The 27,273-nt window shown below is 25.0% G+C and overlaps 3 protein-coding genes and 1 long non-coding RNA gene across 4 annotated transcripts in view; 2 read left to right on the top strand and 2 right to left on the bottom strand.

Moving 5' to 3' along the window:
• The window catches only part of rdx (BTB/POZ and MATH domain-containing protein rdx), a 358,647-nt gene extending 331,754 nt beyond the window's left edge, over positions 1-26,893 (bottom strand). The window contains exon 1 of the mRNA XM_075289525.1: positions 26,455-26,893. The gene's annotated coding sequence lies outside the window, so the exon portion shown is untranslated. The remainder of the gene's footprint in view (positions 1-26,454) is intronic.
• On the bottom strand, positions 5,095-6,537 carry LOC142237750 (uncharacterized). The gene is made up of 4 exons (XR_012722566.1): positions 6,482-6,537; positions 6,185-6,362; positions 6,014-6,074; positions 5,095-5,948 (listed from the first exon to the last, which is right to left on the bottom strand). It is a non-coding gene; the product is annotated as an uncharacterized LOC142237750 (long non-coding RNA).
• On the top strand, positions 11,791-20,329 carry LOC142220409 (putative cytochrome P450 6d5). The gene is made up of 5 exons (XM_075289526.1): positions 11,791-12,387; positions 12,612-12,764; positions 15,794-15,993; positions 16,072-16,545; positions 20,121-20,329. Exons 1-5 carry the CDS (start codon positions 11,852-11,854, stop codon positions 20,294-20,296), a joined length of 1,539 nt encoding a protein of 512 aa, XP_075145641.1. The 5' UTR covers positions 11,791-11,851; the 3' UTR covers positions 20,297-20,329.
• Positions 20,864-25,587, top strand: LOC142220406 (putative cytochrome P450 6d5). The gene is made up of 5 exons (XM_075289521.1): positions 20,864-21,463; positions 23,877-24,029; positions 24,572-24,771; positions 24,851-25,324; positions 25,394-25,587. The coding sequence occupies exons 1-5, from the start codon at positions 20,928-20,930 to the stop codon at positions 25,576-25,578; spliced, it is 1,548 nt and encodes a 515-aa protein (XP_075145636.1). The 5' UTR covers positions 20,864-20,927; the 3' UTR covers positions 25,579-25,587.
• Positions 26,894-27,273: the final 380 nt, after the last annotated feature.

Here is a 27,273-nt window from a genome sequence, read left to right as displayed (position 1 = left end):
TATAGAAATAAAAGTTTTACAAATTTTTCTATAGAAATAATATTTTGACAACATTTTCTATAGAAATAAAATTTTGACAAAATTTTCTATGGAAATAAAATTTTGACAAAATTTTCAATAAAAATAAAATTTTGACAAAATTTTCTATAGAAATAAAATTTTGACAAAATTTTCTATAGAAATACAATTTTGACAACATTTTCTATGGAAGTAAAATTTTTACAAAATTTTCTATAGAAATAAAATTTTGACAAAATTTTCTATAGAAATAAAATTTTGACAAAATTTTCTATAGAAATAACATTTTGACAAAATTTTCTATAGAAATAAAATTTTGACAAAATTTTCTATAGAAATAAAATTGTGACAAAATTTCAACTATTTAACTTCAACATTTCAATTAATTTGGTGATTGAAGACAAACATTATTTTTTTGTTTCTGTGTGCATCTAAAGCTTATCTTCAGAAAAATTCTGTTGGTTAAAATCTATACATGGCGAAGGAGCTGCGCTTTTTTATTTTCAACATTTTTTATATTTTACAATTTTTCAACTCCGATGAGCGTGAAATATGAAATGAAAAATATTTGTGACTATGTTATTTTTTGTTATTTTTTTTTTGTAAATCTCCACGCTTTAGTTAACACACTCTTCCCTTTCTCTCTATGAATATAATTTATTCCATTGCAGTTCATAGTTCTATAATGGATTATGGAATATCGTTGCCACTTCATGACTTTCAATTGCCAAAATAGCATGCAATGACTGTCGTATGATAATTATCCACTGAAATTCTGAAAATAAATGCAACCAAGTCAACGGCATGTCTTGTTGATTCTATATATACTCATGGACTCATGGGGCCTTTGGACTAACCAGAAGGTGGTGATGGTGGTGGTGATAAATGGTATATTGCCATGCACTCATCCGTCCAGTCATCATAGCCACAACAGTCACACTCTGAGGTTGTTCACTTGTGCAGCGACAACAAGCATTTATATTTTAAATAAAATTTCGATATTTTCGCATGGTGTTTTTATTCATTTTTGTTTTTTTGTTTGTTTTTTGGAGTGCGTTGTTGGTTGAACAAGATCAATTACCTTTTATCGAATATTTCGCACCATGTTGTTAAAGAAAAACAGAAAGTTTCTAATCCCGACCTAAGTATAAGCAGTGGATAACATAGTTCACAAAAAATATTAATTTGTACATTGTTATAAATTTATGAATTTTTCCATAAAACCTACCAAAAAAATATTTATTTTGCAAAATTTTATTTCTATAGAAAATTTTCTCAAATTTTATTTCTATAGAAAATTTTCTCAACTTTTATTTCTTTAGAAAATTTTCTCAAAAGTTTATTTATTTTCTCAAAATTTTATTTCTATAGAAAATTTTATCAAAATTTTATTTCGATGGAAAATTTTGTCAAAATTTTATTTCTATAGAAAATTTTGTCCAAATTTTATTTCTATACAAAATTTTGTCAAAATTTTATTTCTATAGAAAATTTTGTCATAATTTTATTTCCATACAAAATTTTGTCAAAATTTTATTTCTATAGAAAATTTTGTCATAATTTTATTTCTATAGAAAATTTTCTCAAAATTTTATTTCTATAGAAGATTTTGTCAAAATTTTATTTCTTTAGAAAATTTTCTCAAAATTTTACTTCTATAAAAAATGTTCTCAAAATGTTATTTCTATAGAAAATTTTGTCCAAATTTTATTTCTATAGAAAATTTTGTCCAAATTTTAAAATTTGTCATAATTTTACTTCTATAAAAAATGTTCTCAAAATTTTATTTCTTAATTTACAATTAATTATTATTGGAGCTTTTTGGACAAATTAGATTAAGGAACTTGATTAATAGAACCATTGAAAAGAAAACGCCAGATACAAATCTATACACGCCTAGACTGTACATAAAAAAATTTCTTAAAATTTTATTTCTATAGAAAATAATCTCAAAATTTTATTTCTATAGAAAATTTCCTCAAAATTTTATTTCTATAGAAATTTTCGCAAAATTTTATTACTATAGAAAATTTTCTCAAATTTTATTTCTTTAGAAAATTTTCTCAAAATTTTATTTCTATAGAAAATTTTCTCCAAATTTTATTTCTATAGAAAATGTTGCCAAAATTTTATTTCTATAAAAAATGTTCTAAAAATTTTATTTCTATAGAAAATTTTCTCAAAATTTTATTTCTATAGAAAATTCTATAAAATTTTTATTTCTATAGAAAATTTTATCAAAAGTTTATTTCTTAATTTACAACTAATTATTATTCGAGCTTTATGGACAAATTAGATTAAGGAACTTGATTAATAAAACCATTGAAAAGAAAACGCCAGATACAAATTTATTTTATTTCTATAGAAAATAGTCTCAAAACTTTATTTCTTAATTTACAATTAATTATTATTCGACCTTTATGGACAAATTAGATTAAGGAACTTGATTAATAGAACCATTGAAAAGAAAACGCCAGATACAAATCTATACACGCCTAGACTGTACATAAAAAAATTTTTCAAAATTTTATTTCTATAGAAAATTTCCTCAAAATTTTATTTCTATAGAAATTTTTGCAAAATTTTATTTCTATAGAAAATTTTCTCAAAATTTTATTTCTATAGAAAATGTAGCCAAAATTTTATTTCTATAAAAAATTTTCTCAAAATTTTATTTCTATAGAAAATTTTCTCAAATTTTATTTCTTTAGAAATTTTTCTGAAAGTTTTATTTCTATAGAAAATTATGTCAAAATTTTATTTCCATAGAAAATTTTGTCAAAATTTTATTTCTATAGAAAATTTTCTCAAAATGTTATTTCTATAGAAAATTTTCTCAAAATTGTATTTCTATAGAAAATTTTGTCAAAATTTTATTTCTATAGAATATTTTCTAAAAATTTTATTTCTATAAATTTTTTATCAAAATTTTATTTCTATAAATTTTTTATCAAAATTTTATTTCTATAAATTTTTTATCAAAATTTTATTTCTATAAATTTTTTATCAAAATTTTATTTCTATAGAGAAATGCATTAATGAATAAAAAAGTGTTCAATGTTGATTCATTCATTTGCACTTCTGGAATCTTATGTCAATGCCATGTAAAGCGTCAAGAAATATGAAATAATGTTCTCCAAAATTACAATGACTTTCATTAATACAAGAAAACCAAAATTTCATACCGGTTTTCATTTGAACCTTTCTGTCAAATTTTCTCCTTGAGATGATTTGTGGTGGGTCATTACGAGTACACCTGTTTTGTTTTTTGGGGAGTTCTGTTTTTATTTTTTGCTTAATCCATTAAGGCTACCAGAAACGCATTCAATTTTTTTTTTCAATAAAAAAAAATAATGAGAAGACACCACATAAATACGAGTTTATCTCCGGCAGCAGTTTATAAGTGGGCAGGTGTTGAAAAGGAAGCTGATTGATGGCATTAAGGAAAAATTTGTGTACAAAATATGATTAAAGTCGATAAAAAAAAAAAAAACAGAAAACAGTTACCAATAAGTGGAAGGAGATTAGGATAAGCTTAATTATAAGTGAAAGAGTTCATGTCATTTTTGCTCAAGTCATCATATAAATTATATGATTTCAGCTATTAGTCCAAAGAAATTTAATTATGATTACTCCATTCTTGAAAGGGGATTTTCATTTCAAAATTCTGTAAAGGAGGTAGAAAAAAATTGTCAGTAATAAAAATGTTCAACTTGTTGAATTTTTGCAGGCATTTCCATTCAATATCGTTACTGGTTTTTATAATCTAAATCATATAGTGATCAGAATATTTTGTCAAAATTTTATTTCTATTGAAAATTTTTTCAAAATTTTATTTCTATAGAAAATTTTGTCAAAATTTTATTTCTATAGAAAATTTTGTCAAAATTTTATTTCTATAGAAAATTTTGTCAAAATTTTATTTCTATAGAAAATTTTGTCAAAATTTTATTTCTATAGAAAATTTTGTCAAAATTTTATTTCTATAGAAAATTTTGTCAAAACTTTATTTCTATAGAAAATTTTGTCAAAATTTTATTTCTATAGAAAATTTTCTCAACATTTTATTTCTATAGAAAATTTTCTCAACATTTTATTTCTATAGAAAATTTTGTCAAAATTGTATTTCTATAGAAAATTTTGTCAAAATTGTATTTCTATAGAAAATTTTGTCAAAATTAAAATTCTATAAATGCATAAAAATTTATATTGATCTGTATACTATTTTTAATTTTATTGATCCTAAATTTAAAGCCAGATAGATCACTAAAAATGTCTTTATTTTAAAGAAGCCGCATCTTTGACACGGAATCAATATCAACATCGCTAAGGGAAGGTCAACATGTTTTATACTCGATAATTAAATCGATATTTGTCGATTTTATAACATTTGTAATATTTTGAAATTTCGAAAGAAATAATTTTTTTATTCTTTGTATTTGCCTATCTACAAACAAAATCAAAAACGTATAAAGCCAAAAGCACCTTTGTGCGAAATTGCCTCTTTAGACTACGTCGACCATTGATTGAATAATGTATTCATGCTTATTTTCAATGTACCCAATAAACACAAACGTTTGAAAAATACTAAAATTCAATAATTTTTCAAACATTTTTTCAAAGGATTAGGGTAATATTCAAGTTGAGAAATTGTTGAGAAAATCGCGTTCTCAACAAAAAACAGACATTACCCTCAACAGTAAAATTCAACACAATAGAAATAATCTCTCAATTGTAATCCTCAAATTGAAATGTATCGCTATTCAATAATTTCTCAAAAAGTTTTCAATGTGAGGCAAATTAAAAATTAACATTGTTGCGAATATTTTCTAACCACAATTTGCATGAAAGTCAATCCCAGTTCTAACTGAAAGTCAACACTAAATTTCTAGGGATTTTGTACATTTTATTAATTTTTTTCGTTAAAAATATAATAATATTAAAAATAACATTAATAATATATAAAAATAATAATATAATACCAATTAAAACATAATTTTCTTATTAAACGTATTAATAACTAAAACGATCAATACAACTTTAAATATCTTAAACTTTTTTACATGTATAATTCCATTTCCTCCATAATGTCGGTGTCACATAACTATTAATTAATTAATTAATTATTAATTAATATGTTGGCAATTTGAAATAATTAATATCGAGGAATTTGCTGGCCTGCGTGTTAGAATAGATTCTATCAAGAGGAATTGACAAAATATCAAACTGATGACGGAATGTAAATTGATGTAATGCACATTTTCATCCAGAAGTTCTTGATATAGGAATTGTTGCACTTTTTTAATTGGTTGCACTTTGCAAGTTTTCTGGAATATTTTCTTTGTTGTTTCCTTCATCATTTTTTCACCGGTCAACATCTTCCAAGAATATAACATCCAATGATTTTAGTTTTCTGCAAAGCAGTCGAGTTTTGTGATTTCCATTACGTTTTATTTCACTTTTTGTTTTGAATTATCAATTATAGTTAGCGTTTTGGACTAATTTCACTCTTGTGTCAAAAATATTTAAATTTTTGTATTTCTTCCAACTGACCACGTACTTCGTGACACAAAATGTATTGAAAACCACAAAATTCGATTTCCTCAAGAGCGTTGGTGTCACAAAATTGTTGTAAAACTCATTAAAATTCGGGCAATTCGCAAGAAACTTGATAACCAGTGAGTTAGAATAAATTTCCAGTAATTTCAATTCGCAAAATAACAAATTAAACCGATGATGCGAGGTAAATTAAAATATCGATGTGATGCGAATTAACATGTAGTAGTTGTTGATATGGAAAAGCATAAATACCAAGTTTAATTCGTTGCACTTTGATTTATGGAAACTTTCTCTTTTCGATAAGACACCATCATTTTCATCGGTCAACCTCTTAAGGTTTCAAGAATGCAGCATCAAAATATTTTAGTTTTCTGCAATAAGATTTAAATTTAGTGACTTCTCTAAAGTGTTGATTTAATTTTTCATATTGACTTACCAATTATTATAAACTATTTGAATCAGCTCCAGTTAATTGTCCAACATTTTTTATCGGTCAGCTTTTTAATGTTTCAAGAAATTAGAATCCATAATTTTAGTTTTCGGCAAAGAGATATATATTTAGTGTCTTCCTTAAAGTTTCATTTAATTTTTTTTTATTTTCACTTACCTATTATTAGAAACTATTTGGAGTAAATTCAGTTTTTTGTCTAAAATTTTCCAAGTTTTTTATTTCTTCCAATTGACCACGAACTTCGTTGCACAAACAAGTATTGAAAACCACATGGTTTTTTCGTTGCATTTGAGGGTAGTGTTTTGTCAAAGTTTTCTCATATTATCTCCAACACCTTTTCAAATATTTCGTCAACATTTTGGCAAATTGGAAGTAATTCGCAAAAAATTTGAAGATGTATTGAAGATGAGCTGTTTCAAGTCAAGTTGAATTTATGTTGAAAATTATATTTACCCTCAAACCGAAAAGTTGTTGCATTTGAAGAACGCTCATCCTGTGTTTATTGGGTAATGACACATCACATCTCTACACATTTCTTGCATACATTTCAATGGTTTTTGGCTGTACTAAACCTTCATTGCCAGATTGAAAAATGCAGTTGCTGATCAATTAATATGTAATTACTAAAGCAAATGTAGATGGCAGCAAAGGTTACAGGTCATAAAATATGAAACAAGCCGATTCTACATAGGCAGTTGAAAACTCACCACATCATCTACTAAATGGTGAAAGCAATTTTCTGTAAAAAAATTTTGAGAAAATTTTTTATAGAAATACAATTTTGAGAAAATTTTGTATAGAAATAAAATTTTGACAAAAATTGTTATAGACATAAATTTTTGAGAAAAATTTCTATAGAAATAAAATTTGGACAAAAATTTCTATAGAAATAAAATTTTGACAAATTTTTCTATAGAAATAAAATTTTGACAAAATTTTTTATAGAATTAAAATTTCGACAAAATTTCCTACAAAAATAAAATTTCGACAAAACTTTCTATAGAAATAAAATTTCGACAAAATTTTCTATAGAAATAAAATTTTGAGAAAATTTTGTCAAAATTCTCTATAGAAACAAAATGTTGACAAAATTTTCTATAGAAATAAAATTTAGAGAAATTTTTCTATAGAAATAAAATTTTGGCGAAAATTTTCTATAGAAATAAAATTTTGAACAAATTTTCTATACAATTTTGAGAAAAATTGTAATAGACATAAAATTTTGAGAAAAATTTCTATAGAAATAAAATTTTGAGAAAATTTTGTATAGAAATAAAATTTTGAAAAAAATATTTATAGAATTAAAATTTCGATAAAATTTTCAATGGAAATAAAATTTCGACAAAATTTTCTATTGAAATAAAATGTCGACAAAATTTTTTATAGAAATAAAATTTTGTCAAAATTCTCTATAGAAACAAAATGTTGACAAAATTTTCTATAGAAATAAAATTTAGAGAAATGTTTCTATAGAAATACAATTTCGAGAAAATTTTCTTTAGGATAAAATGTTGAGAAAAATTTTTATATGTAGAAATAAAATTTTGTAAAAATTGTCTATAGAAATAAAATTTCGACAAAATTTTCTATAGAAATAAAATTTCGAAAAAATTTTCTATAGAAATAAAATTTTGAGAAAATTTTGTCAAAATTCTCTATAGAAACAAAATGTTGACAAAATTTTCTATAGAAATAAAATTTAGAGACATTTTTCTATAGAAATAAAATTTTGGCGAAAATTTTCTATAGAAATAAAATTTTGAAAAAATTTTCTATGCAATTTTGAGAAAAATTGTAATAGACATAAAATTTTGAGAAAAATTTCTATAGAAATAAAATTTTGAGAAAATTTTGTATAGAAATAAAATTTTGACAAAAATATTTATAGAATTAAAATTTCGATAAAATTTTCTATGGAAATAAAATTTCGACAAAATTTTCTATTGAAATAAAATGTCGACAAAATTTTTTATAGAAATAAAATTTTGTAAACATTTTGTCAAAATTCTCTATAGAAACAAAATGTTGACAAAATTTTCTATAGAAATAAAATTTCGACAAAATTTTCTATAAAAATAAAATTTCGACAAAATTTTCTATAGAAATAAAATTTTGAGAAAATTTTCTATAGAAATAAAATTTTGAGAAAATTTTCTATAGAAATAAAATTTTGAGAAAATTTTCTATAGAAATAAAAATTTGGCCAAAATTTTCTATAGAAATAAAATTTTGTAAAAATTGTCTATAGAAATAAAATTTTGTAAAAATTGTCTATAAAAATAAAACTTTGAGAAAATTTTCTATGGAAATAAAATGTAGGGAAAATTTATTATAGAAATAAAATATTGGCGAAAATTTTTTATAGAAATACAATTTTGAAAAAATTTTATATACAATTTTGAGAAAAATTTTGTATACAATTTTGAGAAAAATTTCTATAGATATAAAATTTTGAGAAAATTTTGTATAGAAATAAAATTTTGACAAAATTTGTTATAGAATTAAAATTTCGACAAAATTTTCTATAGAAATAAAAATTTTCTATAGAAATAAAATTTTGTCAAAATATTTTATAGAATTAAAGTTTCGACAACATTTTCTATAGAAATAAAACTTCAACAAAATTTTCTATAAAAATAAAATTTCGACAAAATTTTCTATAGAAATAAAATTTTGAGAAAATTTTCTATATAAAAAAAAAATTTGAGAAAATTTTGTCAAAATTCTCTATAGAAACAAAATTTTCTATAGAAATAAAATTTTGAGAAAATTTTCTATAGAAATAAAATTTTGAGAAAATTTTCTATAGAAATAAAAACTAGAAGTGCCCATATGTAATAGGTACTTTTAGTTAGTGTGGTATCCCAATGGACTGAATAGTCTAAGTGAGCCTGAATCTTACTCGGGCTGCCACTTTAACCTAACCTAACCTAACCTTCTATAGAAATAAAAATTTGGCCAAAATTTTCTATAGAAATAAAATTTTGTAAAAATTTTCTATAGAAATAAAATTTTGTAAAAATTGTCTATAGAAATAAAACTTTGAGAAAATTTTCTATGGAAATAAATTGTAGAGAAGATTTATTATAGAAATAAAATTTTGGCGAAAATTTTCTATAGAAATAAAATTTTGAGAAAATTTTTTATACACATAAAATTTTGAGAAAAATTTCTATAGAAATAAAATTTCGACAAAAAGTTTTATATAAATTAAAATTTGACAAAACTTTCTACAGAAATAAAATTTTCACATAATTTTCTATACAAAATAAAATTTTGAGAAAATTTTCTATAGAAATAAAATTTTGAGAAAATTTTCTATAGACAATTTTGACTAAAATTATTAATATATAGAAATAATTATATAGAAATAAAATTTTGACAAACATTTCTATATAGATATTTTTTTTTGTTTGTTTTTATTGTTGCCCTACACGCACAGAAAAACCATGTTTGGACATGGTTGCCGCATCCATTTAATGCTTATCTAGAGCATGTAATTGCCGCGAAAACCATGTATTTTGTCTTTGTAAAAATAGTTTTCGAGCGGAGAAAAATGTATGGTGGCATTCTTTATGGCCATGTAATGGTTCTAGACATGTCTATACTTAACCTATAAAAATACTTTTTTCCCTGTAAAAAAGTAAAAAAAAAAATTGAATGGTCAGGTACATGATTTTCCCGACCATTTAATGGTCTCCAATTCTATCATTTAAATGATTTATCTATAAACGCAGAGAAGAAACATGATTGTCACAATCATATTCGAAGAGCAAAATAATATGATAGGAGCTATTTTTTCGGCGACCATGTAACATTTATTTACATCGTGCCCATCATATGTACAAACGCAGAAATCATGTAACTGCAAATAAAAATAAATGATACCATATAGCAAAATGCAGAACAAAAAACAGGTAGATTTTTTCAATTACACTTTCATTTTTTGTGTTCACATAAAACCACGTGCCACTTCTGAATAAATAAATTAACACAAAACACAGTAAATCCGTATTCTCCGTCCATTCCAAGAAACAATCAACACACGACTGACGCGCAAAATGAAAATCGTGTGTACCTGCTCAACGGTTTTATAAAATTCTTTTCGCTGCAAACAAGTTAAAAAATTAACTGGTCACGAAAAAATGTAAATGGTCTTTATGGCCATGTAATGGTTCTAGACATGTGTATACTTAACCTATAAAAATACTTTTTTCCCTGTAAAAAAGTAAAAAAATTGAATGATTTTCCCGACCATTTAATGGTCTCAAATTCTATCATTTAAATGATAGAACATGTTTGCGGTATTTGAGAACCATTCAAATGCTTATTGCTCCATACATTTTTCTCCGCTCGAAAACTATTTTTACAAAGACAAAATACATGGTTTTCGCGGCAATTACATGCTCTAGATAAGCATTAAATGGATGCGACAACCATGTTCAAACATGGTTTTTCTGTGCGTGATAGAAACAAAATTTTGAGAAAATTTTCAATAGAAATAAAATTTTGAGAAATTTTTCTACAGAAATAAAATTTTGAAAAAAATTAAATAAAATTTTGAGGAAATTATATATAGAAACAAAATTTTGAGAAAATTTTCTATACATTAATTACAATTTTAAATGCGAGCTAATTGGACATGAAGATTGAGGAATTGGTATTATTATGCTATTGAAAAGAAAATGCCAGATACCCATCTTACAAGCCTGACTATACCTATGTTTCAGTGTTGGCTAATCCACATTTCCATAGTCTCCAGTAAGATCTGGCTGGGTGAGATGATTCAATTTGGGTCTTATATGCTAATTTCTTATGGAAATTACATACGAGAATCATTTCTCCCAAGTTGAATCATTTTTCACCACCACTGTGCATCATCTTCGCATATCCCTTAATCTTATTCTTTCGATTTCAATTTGTTATTACATTACTGCAAAACAGGTTGAAATCTATTTTTAGAGGCATTGCTGAATTCACCTGATTGGTGAACGATCACACAATGTCTTGTTTCTAGTCAACAACAACTACTGTGATAACTATTTGACATTGTGTGATCGTTCACCAATCAGGTGAATTGGTGATGGGTATCTGGCATTATCTTTTCAATAGCATAATAATACCAATTCCTTAATCTTCATGTCCAATTAGTTCGCATTTAAAATTGTAATTAATGTAAAGTAATGGTTTTGGCCAAAAAACCAGCCTGCGTTGATATCAGTCTAACATAAAAATAGATAATTTTCTATCTAAATAAAATTTTGAGAAAATTTTCTATAGCAATCAAATGTTGACAAAATTTTCTATAGAAATAAAATTTTGAAAAATAATATTTTTGGTTTGGTAGTTTTTTGGTAAATTTTTTTCCATTTGATCCATGGTGATGGGTATTTAAGGGTCGTCGGTCTGGTCCGAATTTGATTTCAAGATTTGATTTGAAAATTGTTTAATTTTAAGTGAGAATTATATATACAAAACCCGGACTTAATGACTTTCATTTAAATTTTTTTAACCCAAAATATTTAGTCAACTTTTTGTTGATAATGAGATGCTGACTCAGCAGATTACTCTATACAACAAATACTTCTAAAACCACGCTTAGGAATTTTGGAAATATTGTCTGATAAGAGGTCAAATGTAATGTCAATATGAGTTTATTTAATGGAATATTTAGAGATAAGGGCAAAGCAGGTCATTATTAAACTTAGGTAGGTATAAATATAGTTTCCAAAAAAGGCAAACAAATTTGCAGTTTAGTTTTAGATTTCGAACAGTGAAGAAGAATTTAATCAAGAAACGCGGAACTATTGAAAATTTCAAAAAATGTTTTTATTTTTATTCATTGCCTTGTGTACATTCGTAGTTTTATATTTAAAATGGCCCTATAAACATTGGCAACGTTTGAGTGTCCCTTGCATCGAAGCACAAGGACCCTTTGGTGTTTTGGATCCCGTCATAAGAACTTGGAAAAAATCTGTTGGAATGGCCATATACGATGTCTATACAGAAACAAAAGATCATCCATTTGTTGGCATATATCTCATAAATCGTCCTGCTTTATTAATACGTGATGCTCATTTAGCTCGCCAAATGCTCTCTAAGGATTTTGCAAGTTTTCATGATCGTGGCATTTATGTGGATGAAATACATGATCCCATGTCTGCAAGTCTATTAAATCTTAAAGGACAACATTGGAAAGCATTACGTACAAAATTGACACCATCATTTACTTCGGGGAAATTAAAAGGAATGTTTGGTACCATTAGTGATGTATCCTTCCGAATGGTGGATCATATCGAATCGATGTTGCCAGAAGATGGATCATTCAAGAGTTTGGCAGTAAAGGAGATATTTGTAACGTAAGTACATATACTGATGGCACTCAATGTTGGGTTATGATTTTCTATTGAAATAAAATTTTGAGAAAATTGTCTATAGAAATAAAATGTTGACAAAATTTTCTATCGAAATAAAATTTTGACAACAATCCACTCGCTTTTTTCATCTACATGTGCCCAATATTTCTTACAATAAATACCATGATGTTCTCTCTAATTGACTAATACCTTTTTTCCCATTCTAGATATGCCATCGATATAATTGCCTCATCTATATTTGGCTTGGAAGTGAATAGCTTTGAAGATGCACAAAACGAGTTCTATATCCTAAGACGAAATGTTAACGAAAATACATATAGTGGTGTATTGAGAGGAACGTGCCAATTTATGTATCCAGGGTAAGAATTATACTTAGATTTGAGACATGTCAAGGAGGGAAAGCAGTTTTTAAGAAACTGCACCAAGAATATTAATACACTAAAAATAAATTGAATTAAATATATAGATAACGAAATTCATTAAAAGATTTCAGATGCATTAAGTAAAAATGCTATATAGGCTCTTAATGCCATATTGCATTTATTGACATTAAGCGTTTTGGCCACACAATCAGTTGAAAATTTTGTCAACATTGTATTTCTTTAGACAATTTTCTCAAAAAATTATTTCTATAGAAAATTTTTTCAAAATTTTATTTCTATAGAAAATTTTGTCAAAGTTTTATTTCTATAGAAAATTTTGTCAAAGTTTTATTTCTATAGAAAATTTTCTCAAAATTTTATATCTATAGAAAATTTTGCCAAAATTTTATTTCTATAGAAAATTTTGTCAAATTTTTATTTCTATAGAAAATATTGTCAAAATTTTATTTCTATAGAAAATTTTCTCAAAATTTTGTTTCTATAGAAAATTTTCTCAAAATTTTATTTCTAAAGAAAATTTTGTCAAAATTTTATTTCTAAAGAAAATTTTGTCAAAATTTTATTTCTATAGAAAATTTTGCCAAAATTTTATTTCTATAGAAAATTTTGTCAAAATTGTATTTCTATTGAAAAATTTTTCAAAATTTTATTTCTATTGAAAATTTTGTCAAAATTTTATTTCTATAGAAAATTTTACCATAATTTTATTTCTATAGAAAATTTTGTCATAATTTTATTTCTATAGACAATTTCTCAAAAATTTTATTTCTATAGAAAATTCTGTCAAAATTTTACTTTTTTGTTATAGAAAATTTTGACATAATTTGTTTTTGCTATAGAAAATTTTGTTAAAATTTTTTGCTATAGAAAATTTTGTCAAAATCTTATTTCTATTGCAATTTTTGTCAAAATTTGTTTTTGCTATAGAAAATTTTGTCAAAATTTTATTTCTATAGAAAATTTTGCCAAAATTTTATTTCTATAGAAAATTTTGCCAAAATTTTATTTCTATAGAAAATTTTGCCAAAATTTTATTTCTATAGAAAATTTTGCCAAAATTTTATTTCTGTAGAAAATTTTCTCAAAATTTTATTTCTATAGAAAATTTTTTCAAAATTTTATTTCCATAAAAAATTTTGTCAAAATTTTATTTCGATAGAAAATTTTGTCAAAATTTTACTTGTTTGCTATAGAAAATTTTGCCAAATTTTATTTCTCCATTCTTTTCGTTTTGTTATTGTTGGTGTTGTTCTTTAAGCATTGTTGTTGTTTTTTTATTGCAGCTTAAAACCATACATTGACTAAACTACAAGTGTAGCTTAGATATGTTTGTTTTGAATTTATTTCAGCATAAGCCGGCTATCAATGTAAAGCCTTTTTTCAGAGGGTTCAAGTGTGGTTTATTGTTGGGTTTAATGAACTGCCTGAATTTATTCTGATAATTGGTTGATAGTTTTGCTGCAAGTAGAGGATGCTGATGAGGAATGTGGTAATTCCGAAACGTGCGTCCATCCAACCATCTTGCAGTCTATAGGGCTTTGCCCAAATAAATTTGACAAACATTCTTTTGCTCTGTTGGTTAAGCTACACTTGTAGTTTAGTCAATGTATGGTTTTAAGCTGCAATAAAAACAACAACAAAATTTTATTTCTATAGAAAATTTTCTCAAAATTTTATTTCAATAGAAAAATTTGCCAAAATTTTATTTCTATAGAAAATTTTCTCAAAATTTTGTTTCTAACGAAAATGTTCTCAAAATTTTATTTCTATAGAAATTTTTGTCAAAATTTTATTTCTATAGAAAATTTTGCCAAAATTTGTTTTTGCTATAGAAAATTTTGCCAAAATTTGTTTTTGTTATAGAAAATTTTGTTAAATTTTTTTGCTATAGAAAATTTTGTCAAAACCTTATTTCTATTGCAAATTTTGTGAAGATTTGTTTTTGCTATAGAAAGTTTTGTCCAAATTTTATTTCTGTATAAATGTTTGTCAAACTTTTATTTCTATAGAAAATTTTGTCAAAATTTTATTTCTATAGAAAATTTTTACTAAAATTTTATTTCTATAGAAAATTTTGCCAAAATTTGTTTTTGCTATAGAAAATTTTGCCAAAATTTGTTTTTGTTATAGAAAATTTTGTTAAATTTTTTTGCTATAGAAAATTTTGTCAAAACCTTATTTCTATTGCAAATTTTGTCATGATTTGTTTTTGCTATAGAAAGTTTTGTCAAAATTTTATTTCTGTATAAATGTTTGTCAAAATTTTATTTCTATAGAAAATTTTGTCAAAATTTTATTTCTATAGAAAATTTTTACTAAAATTTTATTTCTATAGAAAATTTTGCCATAATTTGTTTTTGCTATAGAAAATTTTGTCAAAATTTTTTTGCTATAGAAAATTTTGTCAAAATTTTTTTGCTATAGATAATTTTGTTATAATTTTTTTGCTATAGAAAATTTTGTCAAAAATTTTTTGCCATAGAAAATTTTGTCAAAATGTTTTTGCTATAGAAAATTTGGTTATAATTTTGTTATAAATTTTGTTATAATTTTGTCAAAATTTTTTTGCTATAGAAAAGTTTGTCAAAATCTTATTTCTATGTGCATCTATTGATATTAAGCGTTTTGGCCACACTATCTGTTGAAAATTTTGTAAACATTCTATTTTTATAGAAAATTTTGTCAAAATGTTATTTCTATTGCCAATTTTGTCAAAATTTTATTTCCAAAGAATATTTTGTCAAAATTCCATTTCTATAGAAAATTTTGTTAAAATTTATCTCCATAGAAATTTTTGTCAAAATTTTATTTCTATAGAAATTTTTGACAAAATTTTATTTCTATCGAAATTTTTGTCAAACTGTATGCCCTGACAACTTTTTTCTCATTTTTCCCCGTAAAGAAACAATCCTAGACTAAACAAAAGTTAAAACTATGCAAAGATATTATTCATATGTCCAGTTCATTTCAAATTATATTTATTCTAAAAATGTTTTCCATTCTAGTTTGGAGCAAATCTTTCAACGTTTCGGTTGGAAAGAACCGGCTCCCGAATCAATGAAAAAACTTGTAAGTAAAACCATAGAGATGAGGGAAAAGCATAATATTATACGTAAAGATATGCTACAATTACTAATGCAATTGAAAAATACCGGAAAAATAAATGGAGATGATGATGATGAATGGGCGGCCCAAAAAACCAAAGGTAAAATAGTAATAGCGGCACAACAAATAATGAAAATAATAACTTTAAATATTTTAATTATTTTGCTCTTTTTTATAGATAGCTTGCCTAGCATATCTGTGGAATCCATAGCCGCTCAATTATTCCTTTTCTATGTGGCTGGTTTTGAGACTTCAGCTGCCACCATTGCTTTTACCCTATATGAATTATCAAAATACCCCGAATGGTTACAGAAGGCTCAAGATGATGTCGAGCAAGCTTTGGCTAAACATGAATCAATAACCTATGAGGCCTTAAAAGATATGAAATTTTTGGATTTATGTGTTATGGAAACAGCAAGAAAATATCCTGGTTTGCCATTTTTAAATCGTGAATGTACAAAAGATTATACCATACCCGATGGCAATTTCACTATCAAAAAGGGTACACCCATTATTATTCCATTACTTGGTATACATCGAGATGAAGAATATTTCCCTAATGCATTGAGTTACAACCCTGAACGATTCCTTAGTGAGGATTATGATACCATGGCGTATATGCCCTTCGGAGAGGGTCCAAGACATTGTATAGGTAAGAAAATATAATGTTAGGTTAAGATAGTCTTTTCCACTGGCGATTCAATCAAAGTGACTGATGTGAAGGCTGAGACCACGGATTGTGAATATAGAGCTAATGGTACTCATGAAAACGGTTGATGGCTCTACGGTTACTCCAGATAAATATTCTCTTTTATAAGGCTTGGGAACAGCCTTAAAAGCCTTCCAATCGAAATGAGCTATAGAAGAATTTGTCATATATTTAAGTGTGCATCGTTAGTCACACAGTACAAAATTGTCGGGTTCTATTCATTGGCTCTGAAAAATATAATTGATAATGTGTGTTAATATAATTTATAATGGATCTTTTTTATAAAATAACAACACGGGGCGCTCGTGTTTTTTGTTTGGTTAGCCCACATATTTCCAATTGAAAGAAATTTGGCGATTTCTGTCCAGGATGACGCAAAGTGGATAATATGTAGGGTCGGGAACACATGAGTTACACTTTTGAGTAGATTTCGGTATCTACTACCATTTCACGCTAGTTTGGTCACCCAACATAATTCCAATTAGAAGATATTGGAGGTTTCTCTCTAGTACGAGTGGTCCATAACACAAAATGGACAATATCTGGACTCGTCAGCGGGTAAGGAACCAAAGTTGCAACAAGAGCCATAAATAATCTAAAAATTTTACCAAAAAACTACCAAATAAAGTAATTATTATTTTGCAAAATTTTCTTTCTATAAAAAATTTTGTCAAAATTTTATTTCTATAGCAAAATTTGTCAAAATTTTATTTGTATAGAAAATTTTGTCAAAATTTTATTTCTATAGAAAATTTTGTCAAAATTTTATTTCTATAGAAAAATTTGTAAAAATTTTATTAAAATTTGATTCTCGAAAATTTTGTTAAATTTTTTTCTTTAGAAAATGTTGTCAAAATTTTGTTTCTATAGAAAATTTTTTCAACATTTTATTTCTATAAAAAATTTTGTCAAAATTTTATTTCTATAGAAAATTTTGTCAAATTTGTATTTCTATAGAAAATTTTGTCAATTTTTTTAAGCTACACTTGTAGTTTAGTCAATGCATGGTTTTATGCTGAAATCAAAAACCACATCAATGATTAAAGAAAACCAACAATAACAAAACAAACCAAATTTTATTTCTATAGATAATTTTGTCAAAATTGTATTTCTATAGAAAATTTTGTCAAAATTGTATTTCTGTACAAGATTTTGTCAAAGTTTTATTTCTATAGAAAATTTTGTCAAAATTTTATTTCTATAGAAAATTTCGTCAAAATTTTATTTCTATAGAAAATTTTGTCAAAATTTTATTTCTATAGAAAATTTTGTTAAAATTTTATTTCTATAGAAAATTTTGTTAAAATTTTCTCTCTATAACAAATTTTGTCAAAATTTTATTTCTACAGAAAAAATTGCCAAAATTTTATTTCTACAGAAAATTTTGTCATAATTTTATTTCTATAGAAAATTTTGTCAAAATTTTATTTCTATAGAAAATTTCGTCAAAATTTTATTTCTATAGAAAATTTTTTCAAAATTTTATTTCCACACTAAATTTTGTCAACATTTTATTTCTATAGTTAATTTGACAAAATTTTATTTCTATAGAAAATTCCGTCAAGATATTATTTCTATAGAAAATTTTGTCGAAATTTTATTTCTACAGTAAATTTTGTCAAATTTTTATTTCTATAGAAAATTTTGTCAACATTTTTGGTTAAGCTACACTTGTAGTTTAGTCAATGCATGGTTTTAAGCTGAATTCAAAAATAACAATAATGATTAACGAAAACCAACAATAACAAAACAAAACGAAATTTTATTTCTATAGAAAATTTTGTTAAAATTTTCTCTCTATAAAAAATTTTGTCAAAATTTTATTTCTATAGAAAATTTTGTCAAAATTTTATTTCTATAGAAAATTTTGTCAAAATTTTATTTCTATAGAAAATGTTGTCAAAATTTTATTTCTATAGAAAATTTTGACAAGATTTTATTTCTACACACAAAAAAAATTCACGAAAATTTTTCCAATTAAAATTTTAATTGAGTTTTAAAAAATATTCAATTAAAAATTTAATTGATTCAACAAATTTTTTAATTGAAACAAAAATCAATCACAAAAATAATAGTATCAATTAATTTTTTAATTGGATCAATTAACTTTTTAATTGACCTTCAATTAATTTTTTAATTGATACTATCATTTCTGTGATTGAAGACATTTCAATTAAAAATTAATTGGATCAATTAATTTCGTGATTGAATCAAAAAAATTTTTTTTTGTGTGTATAGAAAATTTTGACAAGATTTTATTTCTATAGAAAATTTTGTCAAAATTTTATTTCTATAGAAAACTTTGTTAAAATTTTCTCTCTATAAAAAATTTTGTCAAAATTTTTTTTCTATAGAAAATTTTGTCAAAATTTTATTTCAATAGAAAATGTTGTCAAAATTTTATTTCTATAGAAGATTTTGTCAAAATTGTATTCCTATAGAAAATTTTATCAAAATTTTATTTCTAAAGAAAATTTTGTAAAAATTGTATCAAAATTTTATTTCTATAGAAAATTTTGTCAAAAATTGTATTTCTATTAAAAAATTTTGTCAATTTTTTTTCTATACAAAATTTTCTCAAAATTTTATTTCTATAGAAAATTTTGTCAACATTTTATTTCTATAGAAAATTTTGTCAACATTTTATTTCTACAGAAAATTTTGTCAATTTCTTTTCTATAGAAAATTTTATTTCTATTGAAAATTTTGTCAATTTTTTTTTTCTATAGAAAATTTTGTCAAAATTTTATTTCTATAGAAAATTTTGTCAAAATGTTATTTCTATAGAAAATTTTGTCAAAATTTTATTTCTATAGGAAATTTTGTCAAAATTTTATTGCTATAGAAAATTTCGACAAGATTTAATTTCTACAGAAAATTTTGCCAAAATTTTATTTCTATAGAAAATTTTGTCAAAATTTTATTTCTACAGAAAATTTTATCAAATTTTTATTTCTATAGAAAATTTTGTCAACATTTTATTTCTACAGAAAATTTTGTCAACATTTTATTTCTATAGAAAATTTTGACAAAATTTTATTTCTATAGAAAATTTTGTCAATTTTTGTTTTCTATAGAAAATTTTGTCAAAATTTTATTTCTATTGAAAATTTTGTGAATTTTTTTTTTCTTTAGAAAATTTTGTCAAAATTTTATTTCTATAGAAAATTTTGTCAAAATTTTATTTGTATAGAAATTTTTGTTAAATGTGAAATATCTTCAATTGCAGAAATGATAGCATCAATTAAAAAATTAATTGATCCAATTAAAAAACTTAATTGATATTATTAATTTTTGTGATTGATTTTTGTTCCAATTAAAAATGTCTAATCAATTATATTTTTAATTGAATATTTTTTAAAACTCAATTGAGACTTTAATTGGGAAAATTTTCTTGAAATTTGTTTCTCATGGTGGGCTGCGCATTGAAGACACAGTGAAGTGTTCTTTAACAACACCAATGATCTTAATTTGTATGTTAGTTCCTTAATATCCACCTTCATTTCATTTACTTTCAGCACAACGTATGGGAAAATTAAATGTTAAGGTAGCCATTGCTCAAATATTAACCCATTTCCGGGTAGAAGTCGATTCAAATGCCAACGAAATAGAATTTGATAATTTTGGTATATCCATTATGCCAAAGGGAGGAGTACCTGTAAAATTAGCAAGAAAACAAGGACTGTCAAAATAAATTTGTAAATAAAAAAATTAATTAATATATATAAAAAAATCTAAAATGTTGTTTTTTTTTTGGCTATAAAAAAATATAAAATAATTGTATATGTGGTAAAAACGTTCAAAATCGATTAATAAAATAATTTTAAAAAATTTACTAAATTTTGTAACAAATGAGAAACAAATCATTTACATGTCGAAAAACTATCTTCAAGTAAATTTAGAAATTTTCAATGAACTTTTTTCTTGGAGTGTTAGAAAAACACACCTATTATTATAATACGGTAGCACTAATATCTGTCCGTATTATCAATATATAGAAATAGATTTCTTTTGAAAATATATTCCAAAGATGTCTGCTTATAGTATTAGTATATAGAAATGAGCTAAATCCCAAATATTGTTTTGTTATTTCAAACACGTTTCCAGCATATTTGAATTACTTAATAAGAGAATTGTACCAATGGTTTATATTTGTGTTCTTTTTTTGAACAAATTAAATGAAATAATAAAAACCAAACAATGATAAGAGTTTCCAAAGATGCTTTCTATATATTTTTGGTCTTTCGATGAATTCATAAACAGTTTTAATCGAAAGTTTAACCGGCTCAGATGAATTTCCATTACTAAGAAATTTGAAAAAAATAATGTTTCTTTACATTCTAATTTTTATTTGTACGGCAATTGTGCTCTACTTTAAATCGTGCTACAGTTATTGGCAAAGACAAGGATTTCCTTATGTAAAAGCTAAAACACCCTATGGAGCTTTGGATTCGGTTCTTCGAACATGGAAACAATCTTTGGGCACTGCTATACATGACGTCTATGTCAAAACAAAAGAACATAAATTTGTGGGCATTTATCTGTTAAACCGTCCTGCTCTATTAGTGCGTGATGCCCATTTGGTGCGCGATATGTTAACAAAAAATTTTAGTAGTTTTCATGATCGTGGTATTTATGTGGATGAAATCAATGATCCCATGTCAGGTGGTGTATATTTCCTCAAAGGTCAACAATGGAAATCAATGCGTTCAAAATTGGCCCCATCATTTACATCGGGAAAGTTGAGGGGAATGTTTGGTACCATCGATGAGGTTTCAAATCGTATGGTTGACCATTTAAAGTCGGTGATACCTAAGGATGGTTCTTACAAAACTATTGAAGCCAAGCATTTATTTGTGACGTAAGTATAACGAATTATTAAGCTAGCAAAAGAAAAAATTTTACTTCTATAGAAATAAAATTTTTAGAAAATGTTCTCTATAGAAAGATAATAAAAAATAAAAAGAATCTAAAATTTTTTGAAAATTTTCTATAGAATTAAAATTTTTAGAACATTTTCTATAAAAATGAAATTTTTAGAATATTTTTAATAGAAATAAAATTTAGACAAAATTTTCTATAGAGACAAAATTTTACGAAAATATTCTATAGAAATAAAATTTTAACAAAGTTTTCTATAGATATAAAATTTTACGAAATTTTTCTATAGAAATAAAATCTTGACAAAGTTTTCTATAGAAATTAAATTTTGACAAAAATTCCTATAGAAATAAAATTTTTAGAAAATTTTCTATAGAAATAAAATTTTACGAAACATTTCTATAGAAATAAAATTTTACGAAAATTTTCTATAAAAATAAAATTCTGCGAAAATTTTCCAAAAAAATTAAATTTTGCGAACATTATCTATAGAAATAAAGTTCTGCGAAAAATTTCCAAAAAAATAAAATCTTGCGAACATTTTCCAAAGAAATAATATTTTAAGAAAATTTTCTATGAAAATAAAATTTTGAGAAAGTTTTCTATAGAAATAAAATTTTACGAAAATTTTCTATAAAAATAAAATTCTGGTAAAATTAAAAAAAATGTTTTGCGAACATTTTGTATAGAAATAAAGATTTACGAAAATTATCCAAAAAAATAAAATCTTGCAAAATTTTTCAAAGAAATAATATTTTAAGAAAATTTTCTATGGAAATAAAATTTTAAGAAAATTTTCTATATATATAAAATTTTGCGAAAATGTTCTATATAAATAAAATGTTTAGAAAATTTTCTATAGAAATAAAATTTTTAAAAAATTTTCTATAGAAATAAAATTTTTAAAAAAATTTCTATAGAAATAAAATTTTTGGAAATTTTTCATAGAAATTAAATTTTTAGAAAATTTTCTATAGAAATAAAATCTTGAGAAAATTTTCTATAGAAATAAAATTCTGCGAAAGTTTTCAAAGAAATAATATTTTAAGAAAGTTTTCCAAAGAAATATTTTAAGAAAATTTTCTATGGAAATAAAATATTGAGAAAATTTTCTATAAAAAAAAAAATTTTGCGAAAATGTTTTCTATAAAAGTAAAATTCTGCAAAAATTTTCAAAAAAAAATAAAATTTTGCGAACATTTTCTATGAAACAAAATTTTGACAAAATTTTCTATAAAAATAAAATTATAACAAATTTTCTATAGAAATAAAATTTTAAGAAAATTTTCTATAGAAATAAAATTTTTAAAAATTTTTCTAAGAAATAAAATTTTGAGAAAATTTTCCATGGACATAAAATTTTAAGAAAATTTTCTATGTAAACAAAATTTTAAGAAAAATTTTCTATGTAAATAAAATTGTGAAAAAACTATCTAAGGATATAACATAAAATCTTAAGAAAATTTTCTATGGAAATAAAATGCTAAGAAAATTTTCTATGGATATAATATTTTAAGAAAATTATCTTTGGAAATAAAATTTTGAGAAAATTTTCTATAGAAATAATATTTACGAAAATTTTCTATAAAAATAAAATTCTGCGAAAATTGTCCAAAAACATAAAATTTTGCGAACATTTTCTATAGAAATAAAATTTTGACAAAATTTTCTATAGAAATAAAATTTTAAGAAAATTTTCTATGGATATAAAATTTTGACAAAATTTTCTATAGAAATAAAATTTTACGAAGAGTTTCAATAAAAATAAAATTCTGCGAAAATTTTCAAAAAAGAATAAAATTTTGCAAATATTTTCTATAGAAATAAAATTTTGACAAAATTTTCTATAGAAATAAAATTTTAACAAAATTTTCTATGGATATAAAATTTTGACAAAATTTTCTATAGAAATAAAATTTTACGAAGAGTTTCAATAAAAATAAAATTCTGCGAAAATTTTCAAAACAAAATAAAATTTTGCAAATATTTTCTATAGAAATAAAATTCTACGAAAATTTTCAAAAAAAAAAAAATAAGAAAATAAGATAAGATACAATTTTGACAAAATTTTCTATAGAAATACAATTTTGACAAAATTTTTTATAGAAATAAAATGTTGACAAATTTTTCTATAGAAATAAAATTCTGTCAAAGAAATACAATTTTGCAAAAATTTTCTATAGAAATAAAATTTTGAGAAAATTATCTATGGAGATAAAATTTTGAGAAAATTGTCTATAGAAATAAAATTGTTTTGAAAAAAATCTATAGAAATAATATGCGCTCTTCCCTATTTTGCTCTTTTTAAATGCATATATTAATTTTCAGATTTCACCGTCTGGTTACTTCGGACTTTGGTTCATTGCTGTAAACCTTTATTTTTCTTTTTCCAGGTATGGCATCGACATTATAGCCTCATCGATATTTGGCCTGGAAGTAAATAGCTTTAAGGATGATCAGAATGAGTTCTTTGCCATGAGTAAAAATGTCAATGAGAATTCATATCGTGGAAAATTAAGAATAACCTGCCAATATATGTATCCAAGGTAAGTATTGCAAATTTATCGCTTTTTTTTTGATACAACAAAAGGCAAAATGTAAGCTATAATAAAACGCGGACCAATATTAACCACCATCCAAATATTATTTTTGGAAATTTGGCATTAGTATAAGATATGAAAATTTTTACGAATTGGTTTCAAAATAATTTCGGGACTACCAATTTATTTGAGAAGTATAAAAAAATATACGATTTGAGAAGTATAAAACAAATTAACGGAACACTGTTACTGAAGATTGAAGCGGATTGGAACTGATATATGGACAAGAATGCAAATGATAATACATTGCCTCCATATGGCCCCAAATCAATATTTTGATGTTTTATAAAAGGAAAGAAAACCTTATTATATACCCGCGTCTTATGGTCGAGGGTAACAATATTTGTTTTGCTGTTTTCTTGCCATTTCGTCTATATGTATATTGCTTTCATTTTGTGATAACAAAAAGCATTCAATTGACACGCGCCAGTAAAACAATCTCTAAAACTAGTTTGAAATACATTTTTTTCTTTAATTGTTTTTTCTAGCTTAGAGAAATTTTTCCAACGTCTGGGTTGGACAGAACCGGCTCCTGATTTTATGAAAAAACTTGTACGCCGCACCATTGAATACCGTGAAAAGAATAATATTATACGCAAAGATATGCTGCAATTGCTTTTGCAATTGAGAAATACAGGAAAAATCAATGATGAGAATGATCAAATCTGGGCAGCGCAAAAAACTAAAGGTATAGAAATCAGCAAGCAAAAAACGAAAATTTAATGAAAACTGGTAAAATATTTTTAATATTTTGGTTTCCCAAATAGATGCATTGCCCTCTGTATCAATGGAATTAATAGCAGCTCAGTTATTCATATTTTATGTGGCTGGATTTGAAACATCTGCAGCCACAATAGCCTTTACACTCTATGAATTAGCTCAATATCCGGAATGGTTGAAAAAAGCCCAAGAAGATGTCCAACAGGCTTTGGAAAAACATGGCACTTTATCCTATGATGCTATGAAAGATATGAAATTTCTGGAATTATGCTTTATGGAAACAGCCCGTAAATATCCTGGATTACCAATTCTTAATCGTGAGTGTACTGAAGATTATCCGATTCCTGATACGAATTTGGTTATCAAAAAGGGTACACCCATAATTGTCCCTCTAATGGGTATACATCGTGATGAAGAATATTTTCCAAATGCTATGGGTTATGATCCAGAACGTTATTTGACGAAAAATTATAATGAAGCAGCATTTATGCCATTCGGGGAAGGACCTAGACATTGTATAGGTAGGGATTGGTATTGGGAGTTTATAAAATGGGTTTTATTAATTATTATGTTTTTTAAACTAATTTCAGCTCAACGTATGGGTAGACTTGTTGTCAAAAAGGCTTTAGCCCATGTTCTATCCAATTTTGATATTCAAATTAATGAAAATCCTGCAGAAATTGAATTTGATAATTTTGGAATACCATTAATGCCAAAGGGTGGAGTTCCATTGAATTTAGCTATAAAAAAGAATGTAATAAAAAAACTAAATTAAAGAACAATATCGAATGAGTCTTTATTTTAACAATTAGAAGTTAAGGGCCAAAGAATTTTGTATTCCGTACATAGCCCAAAATATAGAATGTCTCCGTAATACAACAAATTCCAAGGAAAGAAAGTGCATCCGTATTCAATTAAAAGCTATCATGACCTCACTGATATCTCAAATAACAATATTAGATCGTCTGATAAGATCTAATTTAGATAGACCCACATTAGCTTGGGAAGACAACTTGGACACCACCTCCCTCCATCGGGCAATCACCATTCTGACCGACAACTATTTTGGATATTCCAAATAAATAAACTTTTCCAATAAGACATTGCAAAATACGTTGGAATCCCATGTAGAAACCACCAGTGTCCACCGAATAGAATTAATTTTATAACAACGATCGACTTGATCATGCTAAGAAGGACTCGAGGATGCATAATAATCAATAGTGCCATCATTGTGGACAACTTGAGTCAAATCAAGCTCTGGGGCCATGACTAGATCGACTCAGGTGCCGACCCTGAGCAATATTGGCGAAGAAAGCCTGTCTATGTCGTGTCCTTCCGTTCATGTGGACCAAAGTATAATACCCCTGTTCCACAGAGATTCAGGGTATAAATATTAATACTTACAGTGGGCGTGTCAGTGGGCCGAAGGATATGAACATTTCTATGAGCTCTCCTGACTTTATATACACCATACCCATGTATTCCTGTAAACCTATAGGTGCGTAATTTTTGCCACAGAATCAGAATCTCCAATTGTTGTCAGACAACATTTGTCCCGTATACTACTTTACATTTGCAACCCTGTATTGTTTTGACTTTTTGTTGTTGGTGGAGGGGGTCGTCAGGCAGAGTCAATTGTAGTTCTTACCTTATGCGTGTGGTGTCGTTCTTCGATTCCGGTCGCGGTAGCTCCACTGCAATTGTTGTGAATTTATGTTACTTAAGTTGTATATTACAATTAACTTAATTCAATTTCTTATTTCTTCTTAATTCCATTGAATTTAAATCTTTTTTCTTAATCTTGTAAGTTTGTCGCCATTTTCGCACTAACACAAACACACAAAGAAATCAACGTTGCGCTGTTGTTTTTGTTGTTCTACGTCTGGATTTACTCGAACAACACTACTACTAAATTGTAATTGACACCACGCACTTCCCGAATATCAATAAAATGCTTAAATTTGATTATGACTCGACGCCCGCGACTGGGTATTATATTTTCACGGACTTTTTGGACTATACAATTAGTTTTTTAACCAAGAAATTCCGCAAAAAATACAAGACTCGAGACCGAACTACCGACGACATGAGAAAAATACGATGAACAACAACCCTGAAAAGTATAACCCTGTTGTTTTCAGAGGTACTTGACTTGCCGTGTTAGCATCCCTGTTCACACGATATATTTAAATAATCGAAACAATCGAAAGTTATACGGCGTTCACACCAATCATGATTTGGAATTATATATTTACCCTTAAAACAATCGCGAAAACGCAAATACTTCTTTTTTCGTTATTTACAGCCAATTGTTCATTTTCGAAGTACCATTTTCGTTCTACTGAAATGCAAAAACAACTGATTTTCCTTGGGAAGTCGACTGTTTTGGACATACGAACGAAAGCTTTCGTTTCGAATACAAGAAATTGGCTCTTAACTTTCTCTTTTTTTCTTAAAAAATATGAAC

Source organism: Haematobia irritans, chromosome 1 (assembly GCF_050003625.1).
Source record: "Haematobia irritans isolate KBUSLIRL chromosome 1, ASM5000362v1, whole genome shotgun sequence".
NCBI classification, from domain to species: domain Eukaryota; kingdom Metazoa; phylum Arthropoda; class Insecta; order Diptera; family Muscidae; genus Haematobia; species Haematobia irritans.
This window is presented reverse-complemented; position numbering and strand designations above follow the sequence as displayed.